The sequence below is a fragment of the Engystomops pustulosus genome, chromosome 10 (genome assembly GCF_040894005.1).
Source record: "Engystomops pustulosus chromosome 10, aEngPut4.maternal, whole genome shotgun sequence".
In the NCBI taxonomy this organism is placed as follows: domain Eukaryota; kingdom Metazoa; phylum Chordata; class Amphibia; order Anura; family Leptodactylidae; genus Engystomops; species Engystomops pustulosus.
This window is the reverse complement of record NC_092420.1, coordinates 55,074,568-55,096,121: the sequence shown is the minus strand read 5'-3', so window position 1 is coordinate 55,096,121 and position 21,554 is coordinate 55,074,568. Positions and strand designations below refer to the sequence as shown.

General features: G+C 38.2%; 1 protein-coding gene across 2 annotated transcripts in view; it reads left to right on the top strand.

The window, feature by feature from the left end:
• The window catches only part of OLFM3 (olfactomedin 3), a 135,367-nt gene extending 121,138 nt beyond the window's left edge, over positions 1–14,229 (top strand). For both annotated transcript variants that reach the window (XM_072128607.1, XM_072128606.1), the window contains exons 4-6: positions 547–766; positions 4,140–4,246; positions 4,546–14,229. In XM_072128607.1, coding sequence (XP_071984708.1) covers positions 547–766; positions 4,140–4,246; positions 4,546–5,223 — 1,005 coding nt within the window. In that variant the 3' untranslated portion in view covers positions 5,224–14,229. The remainder of the gene's footprint in view (positions 1–546; positions 767–4,139; positions 4,247–4,545) is intronic.
• Positions 14,230–21,554: the final 7,325 nt, after the last annotated feature.

Sequence of the window (21,554 nt, the reverse complement as noted above, 5' to 3'; positions counted from 1 at the left end):
CTCAGTGCTGTTTAGAGGGATTTCTAGAACAACTTAGGTTATGTTCCATACCAGATGAAAGTCCACCCCCTAATTTGTGTTGCATGAAAGCCGGCGCGAGTGCGCCAAAATCCGATCGCGTGCGACACATTCGCCTGCTGAATACCTGTCCCAGCGGCGCGATCCAGACGGAAATGCGATCCACGGACCCTTAGTAAATAAGCCCCATAAAGTTCTTACTAAATAGAAATCAATGTCAATGTTTTCTGCCCCTGTTATTAATTTACTGTCAGCTGGACCTTTAAATGAAAAAAAACTAAGTGTCAGCAGCCCCAAAATTGTGTAGTGGAAAGTGAAAGAGGAGCCAGATCTTCTTTTTTCCATGTATTCAATTTTTGAGTGTTTGGCTCTATATCAATTTCTTTTGTATGGGTGAGCAAGGAGAATCTATGTTCATGGGGTCTATGCTGCCATAATGGGTTTTTTTTCCCTTTCTTATCTTTGAAATATGATAAGTAATATAACCCATGTTTTCGTTTCATGTTTCCACTGATCTGTTTCTCACAGGATCTAAAAGAGAAAATGGATGAACTACAGCCGCTGATTCCAGTCTTGGAGCAGTATAAGACAGACGCTCGGCTGATCACACAGTTCAAGGAAGAGATCCGAAATCTAACCGGCATTCTAACTACCATTCAGCAGGAGATTGGAGCATTTGATTATGAGGAACTGCACCAACGCGTTCTGGGCCTGGAAACTCGTCTAAGAGAGTGCATGAAAAAGCTCAGTAAGGCTTTTCTAACATGTTTTATGCAAAATGCCGCTACTTGAAAGTTCACAGAATATTTAAGCATGTTTTCTCTAGAGTTTAATTTAAATTGTTCAATTGATGTAAGTTTGTTTCAGTATCTTTTATGAAGGCAGGTTAAAATGGCATCCGAAAACCCAGCTCTCATTAACTTAACAACTGTGGAAAACTGAAATATGGAATCGCCATGGTCACTAGTCATAAAAATGCCTAAAGCTGTCTTCAAGGAAATCTACCATAAAAATCCTGCATTATGAACCAGGAGCACGTACGCATACATACAGGCACAGTAACTGTGGTAATCTTCTTATATTTGTATCTATGGCCTCCAAATATATGAAAGTTACCACACTCACAGTGCCTGGATCTATGAGTATGTGTCTCTGAAAGAGATGAACAGACCCAAACTGTTGGTAGATTTCCTTTAACCCCTTCCTGGGCTGAGCCCTCTCCATAGCCGGTAAGTCTTATCCCGTTGATCGGTCAAAGGGATGGCGGGTGCCGCCATCTTGGTGATGATTGTCTCTCCCTGTGACCTCATTGGGGAGCAGCGATCGGTCGCCATGACAGTTTCGGGTCTTCCGAAGACCTGAGACTGTTTGTTTTAACCCATTCATTACAATGTGCGATTGTAGAAAATCCCTATATACTGCCATTGTGTAGTATGCCAGTATATAGTAGGATCATTCAGACAACCTAAGGCAGTGATGGCAAACCTTTTAGAGACGGAGTGCCCAAAGTACAACCAAAATCAACTTATTTATCATGAAGTGCCAACATGGCATTTCAAGCAGTAACTTACTGCTACCTGCTCTTCATAATCATTCAATTGTATTGGCTCTCCTAAGGCCACCAACGCAGTTGAAAGAAGGTGGGCAAATTCAGACCATCATTGTAGCTTCTCTCCAGGAAGAATGGTGGGTCCAGCAGGATGACCTCCAAAGACAATGCAGTTCAGTCAACACCTTCACTAAAAGCAGCATCCCTTAAGTGTCCTGGGACTGCAGGAAGATTTGGTAGATGTGGTCCTGTTTGGTGAAATTGGGGCAATGGCCTGAGTGCCCACAGAAAGGGCTCCGAGTGCCATCTCTGGCACCCGTGCCATAGGTTCGCCACCACTGACCTAGGGTTAAAATACCCTAGGGGTTCTGAAAACTAGAAAAAATAAAAAAAAAGTTAAAAAAAATAAATAATAAAAACACATAAAAATTCTAATGTCCCTCATAAGCACATTAGGTATTGCTGTGTCTTAAAATGCCCGATCTAGCAAAATACAATAACGGTTTTTCACTGTGTTTAACTCTGTAACAAAAAACAGCACCCAAAGTGGAAAATGGCACTTTTTTGCCATTTTGAAAAATATAAACAATTCAATAAAAAGTGCTACCAACAACTTGAACAACAAGTGATATTACACTCAGAAAAATTATTTACACCAATAATAAACCTTTATTGTAAAAATATTTTGTTGATACAATTATATACATAATCAAGCGGACAATAGGACGGACTACAATGAATTAAAACTTTGTGCGTCCAAGATAACGGTTATTGGACACCGGCATCGGCAACCCGGGACCTCAGAACATCGCGGGATCGCGTGTGTAGTGGTAAATATATGCGCCTGCGCAGAAGAGCCACACCTCCTACATATCGAGTCCGGTACTTCAAGCGCATGCAATGTAAGGTAGAAATGAAAAGTGCATAGTGCATAACAAGTATTCAGGTATTCAATAAAAAGTGATCAAAAGGTCGTACAGTCCTAAAAATGGTAGCATTGAAAACTACATCAAAGGTCGCACAAAATGACACTACCCACAGCTCCGTACAGTACATACAGTACAGTATGAAAAAGTTACTAGTGTCAGAATATGGCAAAATAAAAAAAAATTGTTTTCATTTTTATAAATGTATGAGAACATTTTATAACCTATACAAATTCGGTATCCCCGTCACCACACACCGACCCAAACAATAAAGTAGACATGTCACAGTGAAAGCCGTAAAATCCAACCCCACAAGAAATACATTCAGTGAAAAATCACGGATGCGGCCGGAATTGAAATCTACGGCAGGTCTGACTTGGCACAGATTTCAGCTATAAAGGAGCCAATTTTTCTGCTCCGCTGTTGTCTCAGAACCCTGCAACAAAGGCTGATGCTCCTAGTAGAAAACAACGTTATCAGCATGATATCCCAAGAAAACAAACATTTAATGCCAGTATTCCCAATAAACCTACTTTATGCACTTTACCGAAGAGAACACTTATCTGTTTCCAGACGTCATGTTGCTAAATTCACTTTTACATTTAGCACCAGGAAACATGAAGAGAAACATGGCTAAACACTTCATTTATTGTCTCTGCTGAACAGTTATGATTTCTCTAGTATAAAATTGCATTAACACTTTGGCACATCTACTAAAGACTCAGGAGAGGCAGAAATCTCGCTGTAATAAAATAGACATGCCTGCTTAATTTCTACACACAGCAGGAGGTTAGGTGTTTAATGGTTGAAGGAAATTGGCTGAAAGACATATATTTTCTAAATATCCCTTGTTATAACTAAAGGTAGAACATAATTTTGTAGGAAGGGAAGGGGTGGGGTATCACTCTAACTCAGTTTTGATTAGGTCCAAATAAATTGTATTAAAAAGCTGCAATTTAATCATTAAAGTCTTGTACTGCTGCGCTCAACCTGCCTGCGTGTTCGGAGAGCTTTGTGGGGAGTCTCTGCTGTAAATGAAAGCAGCTACAAGATAATCGGGGTTATTTTATGCACATTATTCTCTATTACCGATGGCCTGTTGGGAAAGGGACAAACAATATGCAATGGCGGGCTTGACGTGCTGCCTGTGGCGATGATTTTGAGCAGCCACAACAGTAAGGATGTAGGAGTGTAAAGCCACATCTTCAAGATGCTTTTGATGACATTTTTTATTTTTTAGCAAGTAATAATGTGAGGTTATGTAAATGTCTATATTTTTATTCAAGCAGCACCTCTGTGTGACCAGCCAGTTGTTGTGAGTTGCGGTATTTCAAGGGTTTTACCAGCATGTTGTGAATGTTTTACTGGATAGTGTGCATTATACAATGAAATCCTGGGCCACAGTATACATGGGCTCCACATTAAAGGGTTATAGGGTATATTGTTGGACAAACTATACTGGGCTGGAGCTGCAATTTAAAAGATGAAATTCCTATCTTTAGAAGCTTCTATTCACCCTCACCTATTTAGTTTCTGTGTTACTCTTCTATAATGGAAGTATTATGGAAACCAATAGTGTGGTTGTGAACTGGGCCTTAGTTTCATGTGTTCATAATGTTATATGTTGCTATGTTTTTGTTTTCTAGCATGTGGAAAGCTTATGAAGATTACTGGACCTATTACAGTGAAGGCATCTGGGCCACGATTTGGAGCCTGGATGACAGATCCTGTAGCATCTGAGAAAAACAATCGTGTATGTATTAGATTGTTAATAATTCCTGAAAATGATGAATTAGAAACTTGACACACTACACAATATATCTTATACCTCCAAGTGTTGTCATCATGAGCACATATTTCTTTGCACCAACGCTTCTCTTACCTATAAATCTAGAATAGACTCAATAATAGAAAGCATCTGGCATTTTTTAATTATTTAAACCTTATAAATCATGTATTTTTGCTAATCTGTATAAAGGTAAGGTAGGAAAAATTGGAATAGATATGAATTAACTCATGAAGTAATTAGAAAAGTATCTATGTTCCTAACAGGTCTGGTATATGGAAGGATTCACAACAAGCAAAATAGTTCGGGAGTACAAATCACTGGCAGATTTCATCACAGGTGCCGAATCCAGGACTTACACTTTACCAGTAAAATGGGCTGGTACCAGTCACCTGGTTTATAATGGTTCCCTCTTCTTCAACAAGTATCAAAGCAACATCATCATTAAGTACAGCTTCAATTCCGGAAAAATCTTAGCCCAACGTAGCTTGGACAATGCTGGTTTCAACAATGTTTATCCTTACACTTGGGGTGGTTTTTCTGACATTGACTTGATGGCGGATGAGTTTGGACTGTGGGCCGTCTATGCTACCAACCAGAATGCCGGAAATATTGTTATCAGCCAGCTTCGACAAGACACACTAGAAGTTGTTAAGAGCTGGAGTACAGGATACCCCAAAAGGAGTGCTGGAGAATCCTTCATGATTTGTGGTACATTGTATGTAACCAACAACCATCTCACAGGTGCCAAGGTCTACTACTCATACTCAACCAAGTCCTCTTCATACGAATACATGGACATCCCTTTCCACAATCAGTACTTTCATATATCAATGCTGGATTATAATGCGCGGGACCGTGCCCTCTATGCCTGGAACAATGGACACCAGGTGCTCTTCAATGTCACACTCTTTCACATCATTAAGACGGACGTTGATGTGTGAATTTCCACTTAACTTGCCTTCCATACAGGGTCCCTCACTCATCTTTCAACAATCTGTTGCTCACTTCTTGAATTTGCTTACTTTCTTAATGTTACCTATTGGTCAATGGTGTCTACTTTTTTCTTTTATACCCTCTGTTTGTCAACTGATTCTTTCTTGTGTGCTTTGTGGTTAAATATGTAGTCAGCATAATGTATATAGTGCCTGGGAGATCTATAATTTCCATGACAGTCTGACAGTCACAGGAAGCCTATTTTCGAGCGGGTTAATCACACAAGTATAAGATGGGTTGAAAAAAATGGAAGAGAATGATTTGCATTCACTGTAGTGTTGTGAAGCATAAGTAAAGTGGTTCACACAGAACAATATAGGTGATAAATGCATATAGGTCAATTCATCTTACAGTTATACTGAAAGAACAGTGCCCTAAATAGAAAACTTAGTGAACACTATGGATGTTGAACCCTTATTGCAACTTTGCTATGATAGTGAGCAGCAAGATAATATAATTCAACTTCACTTCTACTAATATCACTTCAGATAGATAGACCACAAAAGACAGTAAACCAGATCTTAAGTGTTGGAAAAGAAGCTAATTTGTGGTGCAGACAAATGAGGTGCACATGGTGACCGGCAAAAAACTTGTCAGAAATCTGTAATAACTGACCCCCAGAAATCTTCATGCTAGACATGCTTCCCCATTCGGAGCAAGGGATCAACAACTTATCCCATATAAATCCACAGGATAAAGGATGACTTTAATTTCTGTGACACTCCCTTTAAAAGCATCTGCAGCCCATATGTGAGGTGCTGGCTGTAGGACCCTCACCAATCTGATATTAATAACTAATCCTAATGATAGGTCATCACTATGAAAGCCTTAGAAACCCCCCTAAAAATGAGCAGTGGATATGTAAAATATTAAATATATGAAGTATCTGTTTTTATTCAAATTGCAATTATATTATATTATAATTTATTATAGGTAGACAATTTTATGAAATATAAATATATTTGATAGCTTTTAATAGATTACACATCCCCTATAAAAGTCTATATAATATATAGTTTTAAATATTTGAAGTCTGAGATGTTAGATGAAGGAAATCTACATCGAAATCCATCATGATAAACCAGGGACACTTCCTTATAGATCCAAGCACAGTGAATGTGGTTATCTTCTTATGTTTGTTATTAATAACCTCCTTCCTTCTAAAATAACTTACAATTATGTTAATGAGCCATAGCCTCTCCATGCTGTAGCTTCACAGGCTGTTATCCTGTGCAGGAGTACTTCCCTCCTCCATCTGTGTGATATTACATCACATCACACATAGGGAAGGGAGAAGTTCAGAGGGAATAGGGGATAGGGGGAGACAGTATATCAGCCTTTGAAGCTAATGCATGACAGCTCTGATTATGCCCAGCCCAGGAGCCCTTTGGCTCATTAGCATAATTTTAACACAGGACTCTCAAAGGAAAGAGGCCATGGACAACAAATATAAGAATATTTCCACGGTCACTGTGCCTGGATCTATGAGTAAGTGGGCTTGGTTTATCATGCTGGATTTTTATGGTCGAACACAACATGTGAATAAGAACAAAAATACTAGTTAATGTCTTTAACTACCAGTAAATATTTGACTAATAACATCCTTGTGTTATATACTGTACATATGTAATATATCCTGTACATACAGAAATAAATCATCTATAGAGGAGGGTCCACAGTTTATGTGGCCCAGCGAGTTCGATTTTTGGCGGTGTGAGTGGAGGTGTGCAATCTTGTATTATACTAATTACCGCCATTAGAATGATCAAAGGGTTAATAGGCTGAGTTGTCCCCTTACTCCTTCATCATATCACTGAATAGCTAGCTGGCAGGTCTAATTATCTGTAATTATTAAACCCCAGAGCAACCTCTACTAATAAGTCATAACGATGGACAATTATTTGGTCTATTAATCACGCAGACTCGATTAATGCATTGAGCCTATGAGCAAGTAACCAGTTTGGGATATTAATTTGCTGACTACAAAAGAGATATCATTTACAAGAAAAAAACATCAGGTTCTAAAGACTCATTGATTGAGGTCACTTACAGTGGTTTCTAGTTGGGGGTTCACATACGCAAGCACATTTTTATCTGGTATTTTTAGGTTATTGTGATGCAGTCTTTTTAAAGCCAAAGCCAGGAGTGGATTCCAGAGGAAAGTCTTTTCAATTTTCTTTTTTTTTTATATTGTACTCTTGGCTTTAGTTTCAATAACTGCAGCAAAAATAAAAATTAGCAAAGTAGAACAAAACCTAAACATGCAGGAAGTCTTTATGTAACCGTTGTATGTTCCCTTCTTAAAGAAGCTTTCCAGCCTTACAGGAATATTCTCATCTGGGCATCGACATAAAATGTAATTAATCTGCCATATACATACATTTCTTCAATTGGATGTTATTTAAAGAATGTTTGAAGAGAATTTCCCATAAATGTAAGCGTATAGTCCCTTAAAATGGAAGACTTTGAATACGACCACTGTTGCTGGAGTGATTGCACAAAGAAACAAATTATTTTTTCACATGAAACATTCAGCGTTACGTTCAGCGGTTCTGAGGTCAGGCCTCAAAAGCACATGTGTGGTCACATCTGGAAGAGTGTGGTAGTGGTAGTATTTAAGGATGACTATTGTGTTTCCAAAGGACAATATGGCTACATGTACGGGAAATGATCTTCACTAGGGTAGATTATATTTAACAACATGCAAATGAGGAAATGTATATATAAGGCAGATTAATTCATTGTAATGTGCTATCTATAGGTTGTGGCTTGTACAATACATTGGGCGTGGCTGAAAGCAAACTGTTTCAGCTATATTGTATCGAAGGAGAAGGGTGACTGTGGAATTAGCGCTGCTGAAATTTAATGTCTGCTGAGAAGACAGCAAACAGCTGATCGGTAAGGGTCAAGTTGTCACACCACCACTGATCTCTTAATAAAGCACACAAACAAGCAGAACTTCGTGGCATGGAATATTTATTCACAAGTGGAAATGCAACTTTCAGCTAACTCAATGTAGCCATTCTCAAGCTTGAGAATGGCTACATTGAGTTAGCTGAAATGTTGCATTTCCACTTGTGAATAAATATTCCACGTCAAGGAGTGCTGCTCGTTTGAGAATGGCTACATTGAGTTAGCTGAAAGTTGCATTTCCTCTTGTGAATAAATATACTACGCCACGGAGTGCTGCTCGTTTGTGTGCTTTATTTGGATTCCTAGGATTGTGAGCCGAACCCCTACGTGCCTGTACCCACCCTTGGATGTTAATCCGTTCTTCACTGTGCCGCCCTTTATCTTCTATATTGCCCACTGATCTCTTATTAATAACCTATACCCTGGAAAGGTTATTAATACATTTAGCTTGGAAAGACCCTGTACAGTGTTTCTAAGTAAACAGATGCAGATCTGAGACTTATGCCGGTATCTATTTGTAATCATGTAGATTTTACACGCTCCATGTTATAATTCTATGCCTTACTTTATTGTATATGGTCAGGCAGCACTCTATGTGTAATACTTTTTTCCATTGTACCATAGTTTCAATACTATCTTACGGTACCGCCTTACAGACGAAAGATTAGGATTTCGATTTGTATGAGATACCCAGCACTGAAATGATTTTCTGAATACTTTGCTGAGAGATGTTAATGGTCTAGGATGTTTTAAGAATTATACTCTACTTTTAGGAATCTCAGCCTTTATTGATGTGGCGTAAGTGGTAGACTACTACCTCAGCATACAGCAACACACATTTAGAGTACTTGTTATAGTGGAAATTGTATCAAATTGTAGAAACCTATATTCTCCTACAATTGATACTATTGGCCTGTTTTCAGGATAGCTTGTCAGCGTATGATTTGTGGGCGGATGAAACATAGCCCCAGCATCAGCTGTTAAGCCCAGCACATACTATGGAGTTTGTAGTGTCTGGAAGAGACAACTTTAACTGAATTCACTTAATAGAGCATACTGAGAAATAATGCTATAAAATAAATGAATATAAAAAAATCAACGTCATTAATCCCAGAACAGAGCTGAAATAGTTTGCTTTTATAATTTACAACATTTTGTGTGCTTTCTAAAATATGCTGAGTTATCTTAAGATGGCTGCCACAGGATACTAGAACTCCCATAATCCCACAGTTCTCTTATGCTCTAATCCCAGTGATGATCTAACAGATTGTCCTGTTACTATAGTAATGATTTGTGTGTAACTTTCACTGCACATTGCCCCACTGAAATACAACTGAATACAGCCAAACTTAGTGATGATCACATGATCTGCGCAGGCAGGGGCAGGACATATGATGTGTGACCAGCGATCAGATCAGATAATGATTGCCTATCCTAAGAAAGCTCTAGAAGCTGTTAATTTTCAGTATAGAAACAGTAGACCATCTACAACAGAAACTTGCTTCTAATCGTGAGACGTGAGACTAAAAACATTGTGCCTTCTGCACATACAGTAGCAGAGCAGTTTTTAATACATTTCTATAGAAGCACATGACATCACAATCTCTATACTATGATGCTCTAGGCCAGTGGTGGTGAACCTATGGCACAAGTGGCAGAGGTAGCACTCAAAGCCCTCTCTGTGGACATCCAGACAGTCACCCCACCGCAGAGTTCACCAGACAGGATGTCCTCCTGCAATCCCAGGCAGTCCAGGAGGTTTTCATCTTATCCTTGGCTGCCTATAACTGCAAGAGAAGTCAGGAAGTGTGGATAGAGCTGGATTATAATTGGGGCTCCTGCTCCAGGCCCACTATTCTACTCATTAAGAGGACCTTGTAGCAAAGCTACATTGATAATGTAATTTCCTTCTTTGTGTCCTCTGGCAACCGATACAATAGAGAGTGGTGACAGAGCAGGGAGCAATATGTTCCAGCTTAAATTGTTGTGAGGACAATTTGGAAAAACGTTAGTGGATTTTGGTTGTAGTTTGGGCACAGGGTTCAGCAGAGATTGTGGCCATCGGGTTCACTGCTTTAGGAACTGTGTGCTGCATTTTGTAAAACATCATATTTCAGAAGTTATATTTTTCCACAAAGCAATTCTTCTAGGAGAGAAAAGCTCTATAATATGACATTTTGTGGCAAGACATGGTCAGCTGTACAGATTTCAAAGATATACTGTTCTTTTACTAAATGAATGTATAACTGGTTGCATGAATCATCTTTGTTACTCCAAAACACATGCAAAACTCAAGTTGTGTGAATAGATCTTATAAGCACTAACCTGTAAGGAGATCATTACTTCATGTATAGTAATAATAACTATTGCTGTAATGTAAAACATGGGACTATTGTGGAACATTAGTGGTTGATCTGAGCTGTTTGCCTTACCCTGTTGTTTTAAAGACAATTTTACAATTGATGCAGAATACTCTGTAGGACTCGTAAGACATGGACAAATGAACTATAAATATGTAATTTCTTACAACATTGCAAATATGAGATACTGATGTCTGAGAGGTGTTTAAGACAGAAGGAGGTCAATATTTCCACAAATGATGGTTATTGCACAGTTCAGAACATATTTATTATATTAGAAATTTGTTACCAGTTACTTTTTATCTAGCTGGTATAGTAGCATTATCCTGTGACAAAACAGGACCATTATTGTACAGATTGTCTATAACCTAATGAAAGACAAAAGAAACGTGTTACATTACTTTTTTCACACTAAAGAACCATCAAGGAACTGAAAAAAGAACCTGGTCAAGAAGAAGGAAGCGGCATGAGATGTCATAAGGAGAAGACTAGCATTATAAATTGTATACAAGCAGGTGCCATCACTGGGTTAGATGGATACAAATCTATTTTAGTTAGGCATACCTGTAGAGTATGGGGTGTCCCAAAACTTTTCTAGGTCACCTCCAAATGCTACATATTATAGGGAATGTCCCTTTGATTAATAATAATAATAATTCTTTATTTATATAGCGCACACAAATTACGCAGCGCTGCACAAAGCATGTCAAATTGATGATGCTTAATAAAAGGGAAAAGCTTAATAATAAAAATAATAATTCCTTTATTTATATAGCGCACACAGATTATGCAGCAATGCACAGAGCTTGCATCAGTCCCTGTCCCCACGGGGCTCACAGTCTAATCAATCTACCAGTATGTTTTGGAGTGTGGGAGAAAACCAGATGACCCAGAGGAAACCCATGTAAAAAAAAACATGGAGCGAACATACAACTCTTTGCAGATGTTGACTTAAATATATGGGAAAAAATGTTGTTACACTGATTCTAGAAATCCTGTAATGCTAAATATCCAAAACTGTATCTATAATTGTGAAAAGCTAGGTAGCTCCATAAATGGGCAGAGGTGTAAATGGGGTCCAAATAATCTTCGTTAATTTGTGTATCTCCACTGTATGTAAATAAGATCTCATCTAGAATTTAAAAAAACATTAAAATATGTCTAATAATGCATTATTCTGCAATATTAAATACTTTAGTATAAAAATACAAGAGTGCTTGAAGATTTATACCTCTACTGGCTAACCCGAAAATTATATTAGCAAATAAAGGTATCATTCCTTATCATTCCACTTTTGTATTTTTTACACTAAAGTATTTAACACTGCAGAATAATTTTATTTTTCTTGGCTAACGCAGTACTTCTACACTTTTCTCAACATACTAATGCATTAGAGAGACAGATTTCCATTACTCTTCATAGTTTTTTTTTTTTACCAGGGAACATTGAAGTGTCTCTACTTCATTCCAGTGTCTGTAATTAATAATAATAATTCTTTATTTATATATAGCGCACACAGATTACGCAGCGCTGCACAATGCATGTCAAATTGGTGAGAAACACTTTATTACCCTGCTTTAGCAAAGTTTTAACTTAAAGGGGTATTCCGGGAATATGAACGTCTGACACAAAAACCCATGATGATATAAATAAATGAGTACAACAATACTCAATGTAATTACTCACAAAACTAAGCTTAAATAGTTTGATGATTTTATGATTTACAAAATTTATGGCCTTTCTATAGTAGGTGGAGTTATCACTAAGATGGCCGCCACTGGAAACTACAAGTTCCATGATCCTTTAGTTCTCAGTAACTCCTCCTCCCTCTTATCCTCTGCTCCCAGTGATGATCTAACAGACTGTACTGCTCCGTTTCCATAGTAATGATGTATAACTGCCATCGTGGTGTCTCACCAAGACACTAGTCGTACTGGATGCACTTCAACCAACCGACTACACCCAAACGTAGTGGTGATCACATGACCTGCCCAGGCAGGTGCAGGACATGTGATGTGGACATGTGACCAGCGGCCATCTTCTGTCCTGTGTTTCTTTGCAAAGGACCGCGCAGAGGAAATTAACGGACTGATTAAAGGGACAGTAGCATTTTAATTTTCCGTTACATTGTATTTCATCAACATTTTTCTGCTAAGGGAAGCAACATTTTAAATAACAACTAATTACATATTAGCTTATATTTTGAGTACCCATTTGTATATGAATTATGCTGATTCCTGGAATACCCCTTTAACTGATTTTTTTACCATGCACATAGTCACAAAAAATTACTTTATTTTAATGAAACATTCAGAATCAAAATCTTATGAGTTGGTAACAAACATTTAGAATATCATTTTGTTGTGGTATTTTTCCTTTAATAACTGACACCTCATATAGAAAGTAGTGCACTATGTGCAGTTTGCCTCACTAATGTGCAGAGTGGGCCTGATTATTGTATATTGGTGCATGGTCATAATAATCTGGTGCACCCTGCAGGAAGTGTCCGGGAAGTGCGCACCAAATTTATTCATAAGTATTCTTTATTAGACATTATAAATTATCCACAGCACCTGACAATTTTGGTGGGATGAGCTAACCAAGTAATATGTAGCTGGGTTTCCCATAACAGAACAGAACAGTGGGCAGTTAGAATTCAAAGTGCTCAACACATGAAAGTCAGGTTGAACAAACCATCTAAAGTCTGTGGCCAGGTTTTTTTATATTTTTAAATATTTAGAAGTAAACTCACGTTGTTTTAAATATTGCTGCTCATTGTCTATGGGTTTTGTGTGGTACCACTTTTCTGCCCCATTTAAAGGTACAGTATGTTTTTTTCTAATCTTTTTTAATCTGTTGCAGAAGTAAATAAGTAAAGTTAAGGTACAGCTTCATGTTCTGATCATGTTTAATTTTATAAAAAGTAAAATATGTGTAAAAATAACTTGTCCTCTATTTGGGGCTGTTCTTGTTATTAGGTAATTGCTAGGTATACATGGCTTACTAGCAACTTTGTATCTCAGACACTACATTATCTTATACAATCAAATCTCGAGAAGACTGTTCTTGCACTTATGGCTCTGTTTCTGAATAACACATATATAAGTGTGCCAATATTTGACTGGTTCCAATGTCATCTGTCTCCATCTTGCTTTATTCTTTTCTATGCTCCACAAAAAAAGCTGGAAGTATTTTGTAAAAATCGAATTAAGTGTACATTTGCCTTAACCCTAATCCTGGGCCTGGTGCTTCTGTATTGTTGCACATTTTTAACTCACGCAAGCATATTTTGGGCCTTTGTAAGTTGTAATTGTAATCAACATTGTTCAAATGTATTTCTTCACTTCTGTGGAAATCAGTAGTGCTCTTTTTTATAAATTCATTATTGACAGTTCTCTGTGTTTGCATGTAAAATATTATGAAATAACCATTAATCGCAGTATGGATATTTCTAAATCGTCATTTACCTAGATGAAAATTATGGCATCAACACAATATACGACATAATTTCAGATGGTGGTACAAGTGAGAAATCTATTTATTTTGAGATCCTGGTCATAAAGGGTTACAAGTACTTTAAGTGCAACTAAACTTCTAAGGGAATTTTGTTTAAGTTTCACTACAGATGATACTAGAAAAATTTGTATATAATATATTAAAGAAAAATGTTTCCTTGTCCTATTTTTATCTTAACTCTTCTCCTGGTGTGTGAAGTGTCTCTGAAAGCAGTGCCAAAATCTATACACAACAGACTGATAAGGAGAAGTGGGTAAAATTAAACTCCTTACATACCTGGAGAATATTACTCAGACCTATAAGGAGATACATATATCCAGTAGCTGTGTATATAGTGTTTAACTTTAGCCATTTATTCTTTATCACTCTGCTTCCTATTTTAGTATGGAAGAAAGTTAATTTAGGAAGTGTAAGAAAAAAAGGGAATAAAATAAGAGACAGGAGCATCTTCCTTTAAAATAGATTATTACTAGCTTTACAATTATCATCTGTACTATTAATACCTGAAAGGAAAAAAAATACACCTTTTATTATGCTTTGACTTCAAAAGTTCCTAAATCAAAATGAATTTAGCCAGAAAGATTAAAGAAAGTTATACATCTTTTAAAATGCTGTTTTTAAAAAATAGTCAAATAGCCTTCTAAAAATATTTTTCACAAACTCTGTGAAATCAAACCCAGACAATAATGAATAAATTTACTTTTCAAATTACTTTTTGTGCCCTTTAGACTTTATTCATAGTCTTATATTCCCATAAGCCACTTGTTTAATTATATTTTCATAGTTTTAGACGAGACATGGGGTAATTGAGAAGAGTTTGCTGGTTTAATTTCTTTTCCAATGTCATATTTATAGTGGTCAACGCTAGTAGAGTAATTACTACAAGCATTTTCTTCCATGTTGTGGTTTTATGCTGGACTCAGTGGACGTGCACAATGAAACAAGCTATCATCAACATGTGCAAAATGTTTACATATTAATGGAGAGTTGCAAAACATTCATCAAATCTTCCTAACCTTATTAGGATCTAAAATTCAACATCTGTTTGGAATCACATATTTTATGTTTAGTCAGTAATTGGTACAAGTCTCAAGCATATAGGCTGTGAATTTCACAAAAAAATAAGTTCAAAAAGAAAAGAGACCATGGTGGCGCTGTTGAAATTTTAGATTATGCTCATTTTCTTCTTTGTAGTACATTTATAAGTTGTGCCATTTACAATCTGTTCAAGGACTTGTTCAGGAATTATCATTGATGGCTTGCTAGTTTCCCTCCATTGATAGCTGCACAATAGGCTAGAAATGTCTTATGCCAAAACCCAGCCCCCGCACTGATCAGAAACAGAGCAATTGGCTCTTTGCTCTATGTAGAGGCTCAAACAGTTAATCGCATCCACTACTGTTTAAATCTAAATTTTATAACTGCAATGTGAAAGAATTGTAGAAAATGCTGGAATAAAACTGGATCCAAGAACTGAATTGATCCTTCAACACACATTTTGACAACCACAGAAAGTTAATAGAGCCTACACCTGTTTCCAAAAGGAAAAGTGCCATGAATTTAAAGAGTTTTGGTAGTTGCCATGACTCCAAAGCCTTCAAGTAAATGCCAACCTTCCACAAGCATGGCACATTGGGGGACAACTACAATACCTTGTCCCTCACCTGTTTAAGGGCAAAAAAAAAGCAATATTTCCAGAATTCTTACCTGCTATCGCACACCACTTTTTCCATAGTGGGGGAATGAATATAAAACCTGCAGAGACAATAACTGAAATCTCTGCCAGGTCAGATTGCTTGCCAATGCTTGTACTCAGCGACAGATTCACTAAATATGCTGTTAAAGTGTGCTGGACACAGGAATATTCTCCCCACTGGCTCAATGCCAGTAATTTTGTCATATGAATACTTCACACTAATAATCTAGAAAGCAACGTAAAAAAATCTAATGAATGGAAAAATCTTCTTTGGTGGAAAAAGAGCACAAAAAATTCACCTTCCTAACAACATTCCCTGCTACCAGGGGTGAAAACACTAAATATATTATCATACTTATCACTGCCATTCTGACCTATACATAGTGCCAGTGGTGGAGGTTAGTCAGCAATAGCTCCACCACACATTTGAAAAAAATCATGATATATACACTCACTGGCCACTTTATTAGGTACACCTGTCCAACTGCTCGTTAACACTTAATTTCTAATCAGCCAATCACATGGTGGCAACTCATGTAGACATGGTCAAGACAATCTCCTGCAGTTCAAACTGAGCATCAGTATGGGGAAGAAAGGTGATTTGAGTGCCTTTGAACGTGGCATGGTTGTTGGTGCCAGAAGGGCTGGTCTGAGTATTTCAGAAATTGCTGATCTACTGGGATTTTCACGCACAATCATCTCTAGGGTTTACAGAGAATGGTCCAAAAAAGAAAAAACATCCAGTGAGCGGCAGTTCTGTGGGCGGAAATGCCTTGTTGATGCCAGAGGTCAGAGGAGAATGGGCAGACTGGTTCGAGCTGATAGAAAGGCAACAGTGACTCAAATCGCCACCCGTTACAACCAAGGTAGGCAGAGGAGCATCTCTGAATGCACAGTACGTCAAACTTTGAGGCAGATGGGCTACAGCAGCAGAAGACCTCACCGGGTGCCACTCCTTTCAGCTAAGAACAGGAAACTGAGGCTACAATTTGCACAAGCTCATCGAAATTGGACAGTAGAAGATTGGAAAAACGTTGCCTGGTCTGATGAGTCTCGATTTCTGCTGCGACCTTCGGATGGTAGGGTCAGAATTTGGCGTCAACAACATGAAAGCATGGATCCATCCTGCCTTGTATCAAGGGTTCAGGCTGGTGGTGCTGGTGTCATGGTGTGGGGAATATTTTCTTTGCACTCTTTGGGCCCCAATTGAGCATCGTTGCAACGCCACAGCCTACCTGAGTATTGTTGCTGACCATGTCCATCCCTTTATGACCCCAATGTACCCAACATCTGATGGCTACTTTCAGCAGGATAATGCACCATGTCATAAAGCTGGAATCATCTCAGACTGGTTTCTTGAACATGACAATGAGTTCACTGTACTCAAATGGCCTCCACAGTCACCAGATCTCAATCCAATAGAGCATCTTTGGGATGTAGTGGAACGGGAGAATCGCATCATGGATGTGCAGCCGACAAATCTGCGGCAACTGTGTGATGCCATCATATCAATATGGACCAAAATCTCTGAGGAATGCTTCCAGCACCTTGTTGAATCTATGCCATGAAGAATTGAGGCAGTTCTGAAGCCAAAAGGGGGTCCAACCCGTTACTAGCATGGTGTACCTAATGGTGGCCGGTGAGTGTATATATTCATATTTGATAAAGGTGTAGCACCGAAACCTTGCCTTAATGGAATAAAGCTTCACTCCTTTCACCATACCAAGGAGTGCTCCCTCTTCACTGAATATATTTTGGGGACCCTTACCAAGGGATCATCGGCTTCTGCACCCACCGTTAGCTGTGCTGCTCTGGATTTCCTATATATATATATATATATATATATATATATATATATATATATATATATATATTTATAGTGTTCCATGCTTTAGGCTATTGTCATAAACCATCTTATTGCTTTATTATATCTCATTATATCATTTATATCTTCAGTACTGAAATCATGAAATTTAACTCTATTCATTCAAAATACCAGAAAACACATAAAACATTAAAAACCTATAAATACTCACCCCCCCCCTCCTCTTGATGTTTATACTGGCACTGTCTGTTGCTAAGCTTGACATGCCCGGATCACCTATAAAAGGAAGCAGCACAGAGAAGTCCGGCACACTGGGCAGGTAATTATGCACACCCCACACCTCCTCTCTCATACTGGGAGCAGGGGAAAGCGAGTTGATGTCACATGAGAGGCTTGAATTCATGCTTCTTGTGTGATGTCACCTCAATCTCCCAGCATGGGAGAGGGAGGTGTGCGGGTGTGCATGTTTAGCAGCCCGGAGCGCTGGATATCTCTGTGTTGCTAATTGTAAGTCTCTTTTCTAGGTGATCACGGCATGTGAAGCTTAGCGAAGGACAGCACCGGGATGAACACCACGAGGAGCAGAGGTGAGTATTTGTAGGTTTACATGATGAATAACCACATGCTTGTAATGAAACAGATGCAAATGACACTACCACTGACACTACCTCAAACTCAGCGTAATTAATTCTAAATAATAATTGAGATTACAAAAAACATAGACAATGACTCGGATATTATCATATTGGGGCAGATTTACTTACCCGGTCCGTTCGCGATCCAGCTGCGCGTTCTCTGCGGTGCATTCGGGTCCGGCCGGGATTCATCAAGGCAGTTCCTCCGCCGTCCCCCAGGTGGCGCTGCTGCGCTGAAAAGCATCTGAACGCACTGGAATTCACCGAGGTGGACCAAGTGAAGGTAAGCACGTCCCAAGCGACACTTTTATTGTTTTAAATGTTTTACCAAATCCGTCGGGTTTTCGATCGGCCACGTCCCCCGATTTCCGTCGCGTGCATGCCAGCGCCGATGCGCCACAATCCGTTCGCGTGTGCCAAAATCCCGGAGCAATACAGGGAAAATCGGCGCAAATCAGAAATATTCGGGTAACACGTTGGGAAAACGCGAATCGGGCCCTTAGTAAATGACCCCCATTATCTCCATTCCAGTGAAATATATGCGGCACAAGTCAAGTACAGCATTAGCCACAGAATTAACTGCACTTCAATACAAATTAATAATAACTTATAATATATACTACTACTATAATATATATAATACTCTACAAATCAAAGAAAATGTGAGGGAAAAAAAGACACAAATCTTTGTTTCAGAGGGGTGATACGGATGTTCATGTAAAAAATGCAAATTAGTGATTTATTTTTCCCAAAAGATGTTTTAATAATTCCAGGGACAGAACATTAAGCAGTGTAGCAATACAAATATGTGAGGAAGTTAGAAAACAGATTTATTTTATATCACCAAAGGTTACTAGGCTCACCCAACATTGCATTCTGATTTATCGCTACCATAATTCTCGCCAAAGATGGCACTCTGTAATAGCGATGTAGAATGTGCAGATATTGAAACACATATATCAATACATTATAAAACAGGTAGCAATTAGAGATGAGCGAGCACTAAAATGCTCGAGTGCTCGTTACTCGAGTCAAACTTTCCCGATGCTCGTATTGAATAACGAACCCCATTGAAGTCAATGGGAGACTCAAGCATTTTTAAAGGGGACAAAGGCTCTTTAATAAAATGTGTAATTTTATTGAGAAATAAGGAAGTCAGGCCTGTTTCTTTGTTTTTTTTATTCAATGGAATATTTGTGGAACTTCAAAATGGAAACATCTGCAATGTGTTCTTCACACATATTGTTCTTCACATACTATTGTGAAGAACACCGTTCGGCACTAATGTCTTCTGATAAGTTAGCAGATGTACGGAAACATCTGCAATGTGTTCTTCACTGTGTTCTTCACTTAAATGATCCTGTGTTCACTGTGTTCACTGTTCTTTACTGTGTTTCCTAAAGTAAAAGCTCGATATTGAGCAGGTGAAATACTCGTCCGAGCATCAAGCTTGGACGAGTATGCTTGCTCATCTCTAGTAGCAATTCATAAAATAAAGAATTATAGGACCCACTTGAGTATAGCCATTCCATAGACTAATGGAGATAATGTAAGCAAAAAATAAGAAATCCAAAAGGCAGTAAAGTTCTTAAACCTGGTCAAACACATTTGATGTTGAATTTCTTACATGCACTGGGACCTCCTGACACTACCTCAAAGTCAGATGTTGGGGGAGATAATGTTTAGTCACTCGAATTTTAACTAACTAATCATTATAAATAACCCGAGAAAAATTCCCAAGAGTAATAATGTGTCTAAAATCAATAATTATTTATTAAATCACATTAAAATCTGCAGAGGAGGGGGGTATATGGGCCAAAGGGGGTTAAAGTAAACCTATACAAAATTAGGGTGGGCTGAAGCAGCTCTTTCAACTGCTGAGAGTTGTTGTTCTTAGATGGGAAGTTATTTATGTGAAGTGCAGTGCAGTTCTATTTTTTTTTAAATACCTATTGCTCTGTACAGGAGGCCACCATACAGATACAAGGAGAGGGAACAACTCTTCAGCACACCGCGCACATAAGGGCAGGTCGTGCTAAGGCATCAGAGTGGTGATGCTTCAGCTACTAGCTGCCTTCTCATTGGTGGCCCCAGATGCCTGTGAAGATCAGGAGGTGGGCCCCCTGTCAAATCTAGTGAGCCCATGTCCGCTATAACATTGGCTGGTCAGCAGCTCCTGTGCTGGAAATGCTTTCTGCCTGGCTGCTCAATGCAACAGTGACACTACAATAAATGCTTTGCCAGGAGTTTTTCGTCTTCCCCCAGCACTCGGGGAATAAATTCATAGCTCAGATTTAGTTAAAGTCACTTTTAAAAAAGTACCTGACACCTTGCTCATAAAGAGCATGTCCTATGTGACACCGTCACTATGGGACTAAGGCAAAGACTCCAATAACTCCCTCATAACCCCTCTCTCAGGAATTCTCTTCATCCAAGCCAACCAACAACTCCTCATTCTCCTCTTCCTCAGAAATGAGGGATGATGAAAACTTGATAGGTTCCCTATAATTCCCTCAACTGTTTAGTTCATTTGATTTAGGATCTGCAACATATTTTTATGAATTTTGTATGTATACTTATTTATATATACACAGCACTTATTACTCAGGACATGTTCATACAACAAACAATCCTACTCAGTAAACATAAGCTAGAAAATTTGTGCACACCAGGAAAATGTGCAGAACCAGTGGGAAGCTGCAAGGTAAAAAGGAGCAAACATCTCTGAAGAAGGCCCCAGGTTAGTAAACTGGGATTCAATCTCTGCTTCAGATCTGTGTGCGCTGTGAAAGACAGAGGCTGCTATGTATCACATAAGCAGAGGAAGATATTAAGGATAATTTTTGCAAATAATTTTGAATAGATGCAGGAAAGAAGGTTTGGGGAATTGAGCCAGAGATACAGGGCACCGGTCCAGGGTCTAGATTCCTACCGACACCCAGATAGCTATAGCTTTAAAATAATTTTAAGGAAAGGGGAATTAGATATAAATTACTTAAGGAGTCTTTACCGACATCATTTCACAGGTTAGGGAAAGTAATTATGAATTATTCAATAAAGGAGTAATTTTTTGCAAATATATAAAATATACTTTCTGCTATTCTAATAATTACTAATGTATATTCACATTTTATGCAAATGATGTTATATAATCATACAGATTATGAAAAATTAATGAACTTTCTCATAAGTTTACTTAACTGTGGCAGATTTAATATTTATTTTACATGGTTTTAGAGCTTTGAAAAAAAGCTCTAACTACAGAAAAAGAATAGCTGTGTTTTTTTATTGTTTAATCATAGCCTTAGAGTGAACCTGTCAGAAGATTTTCTAA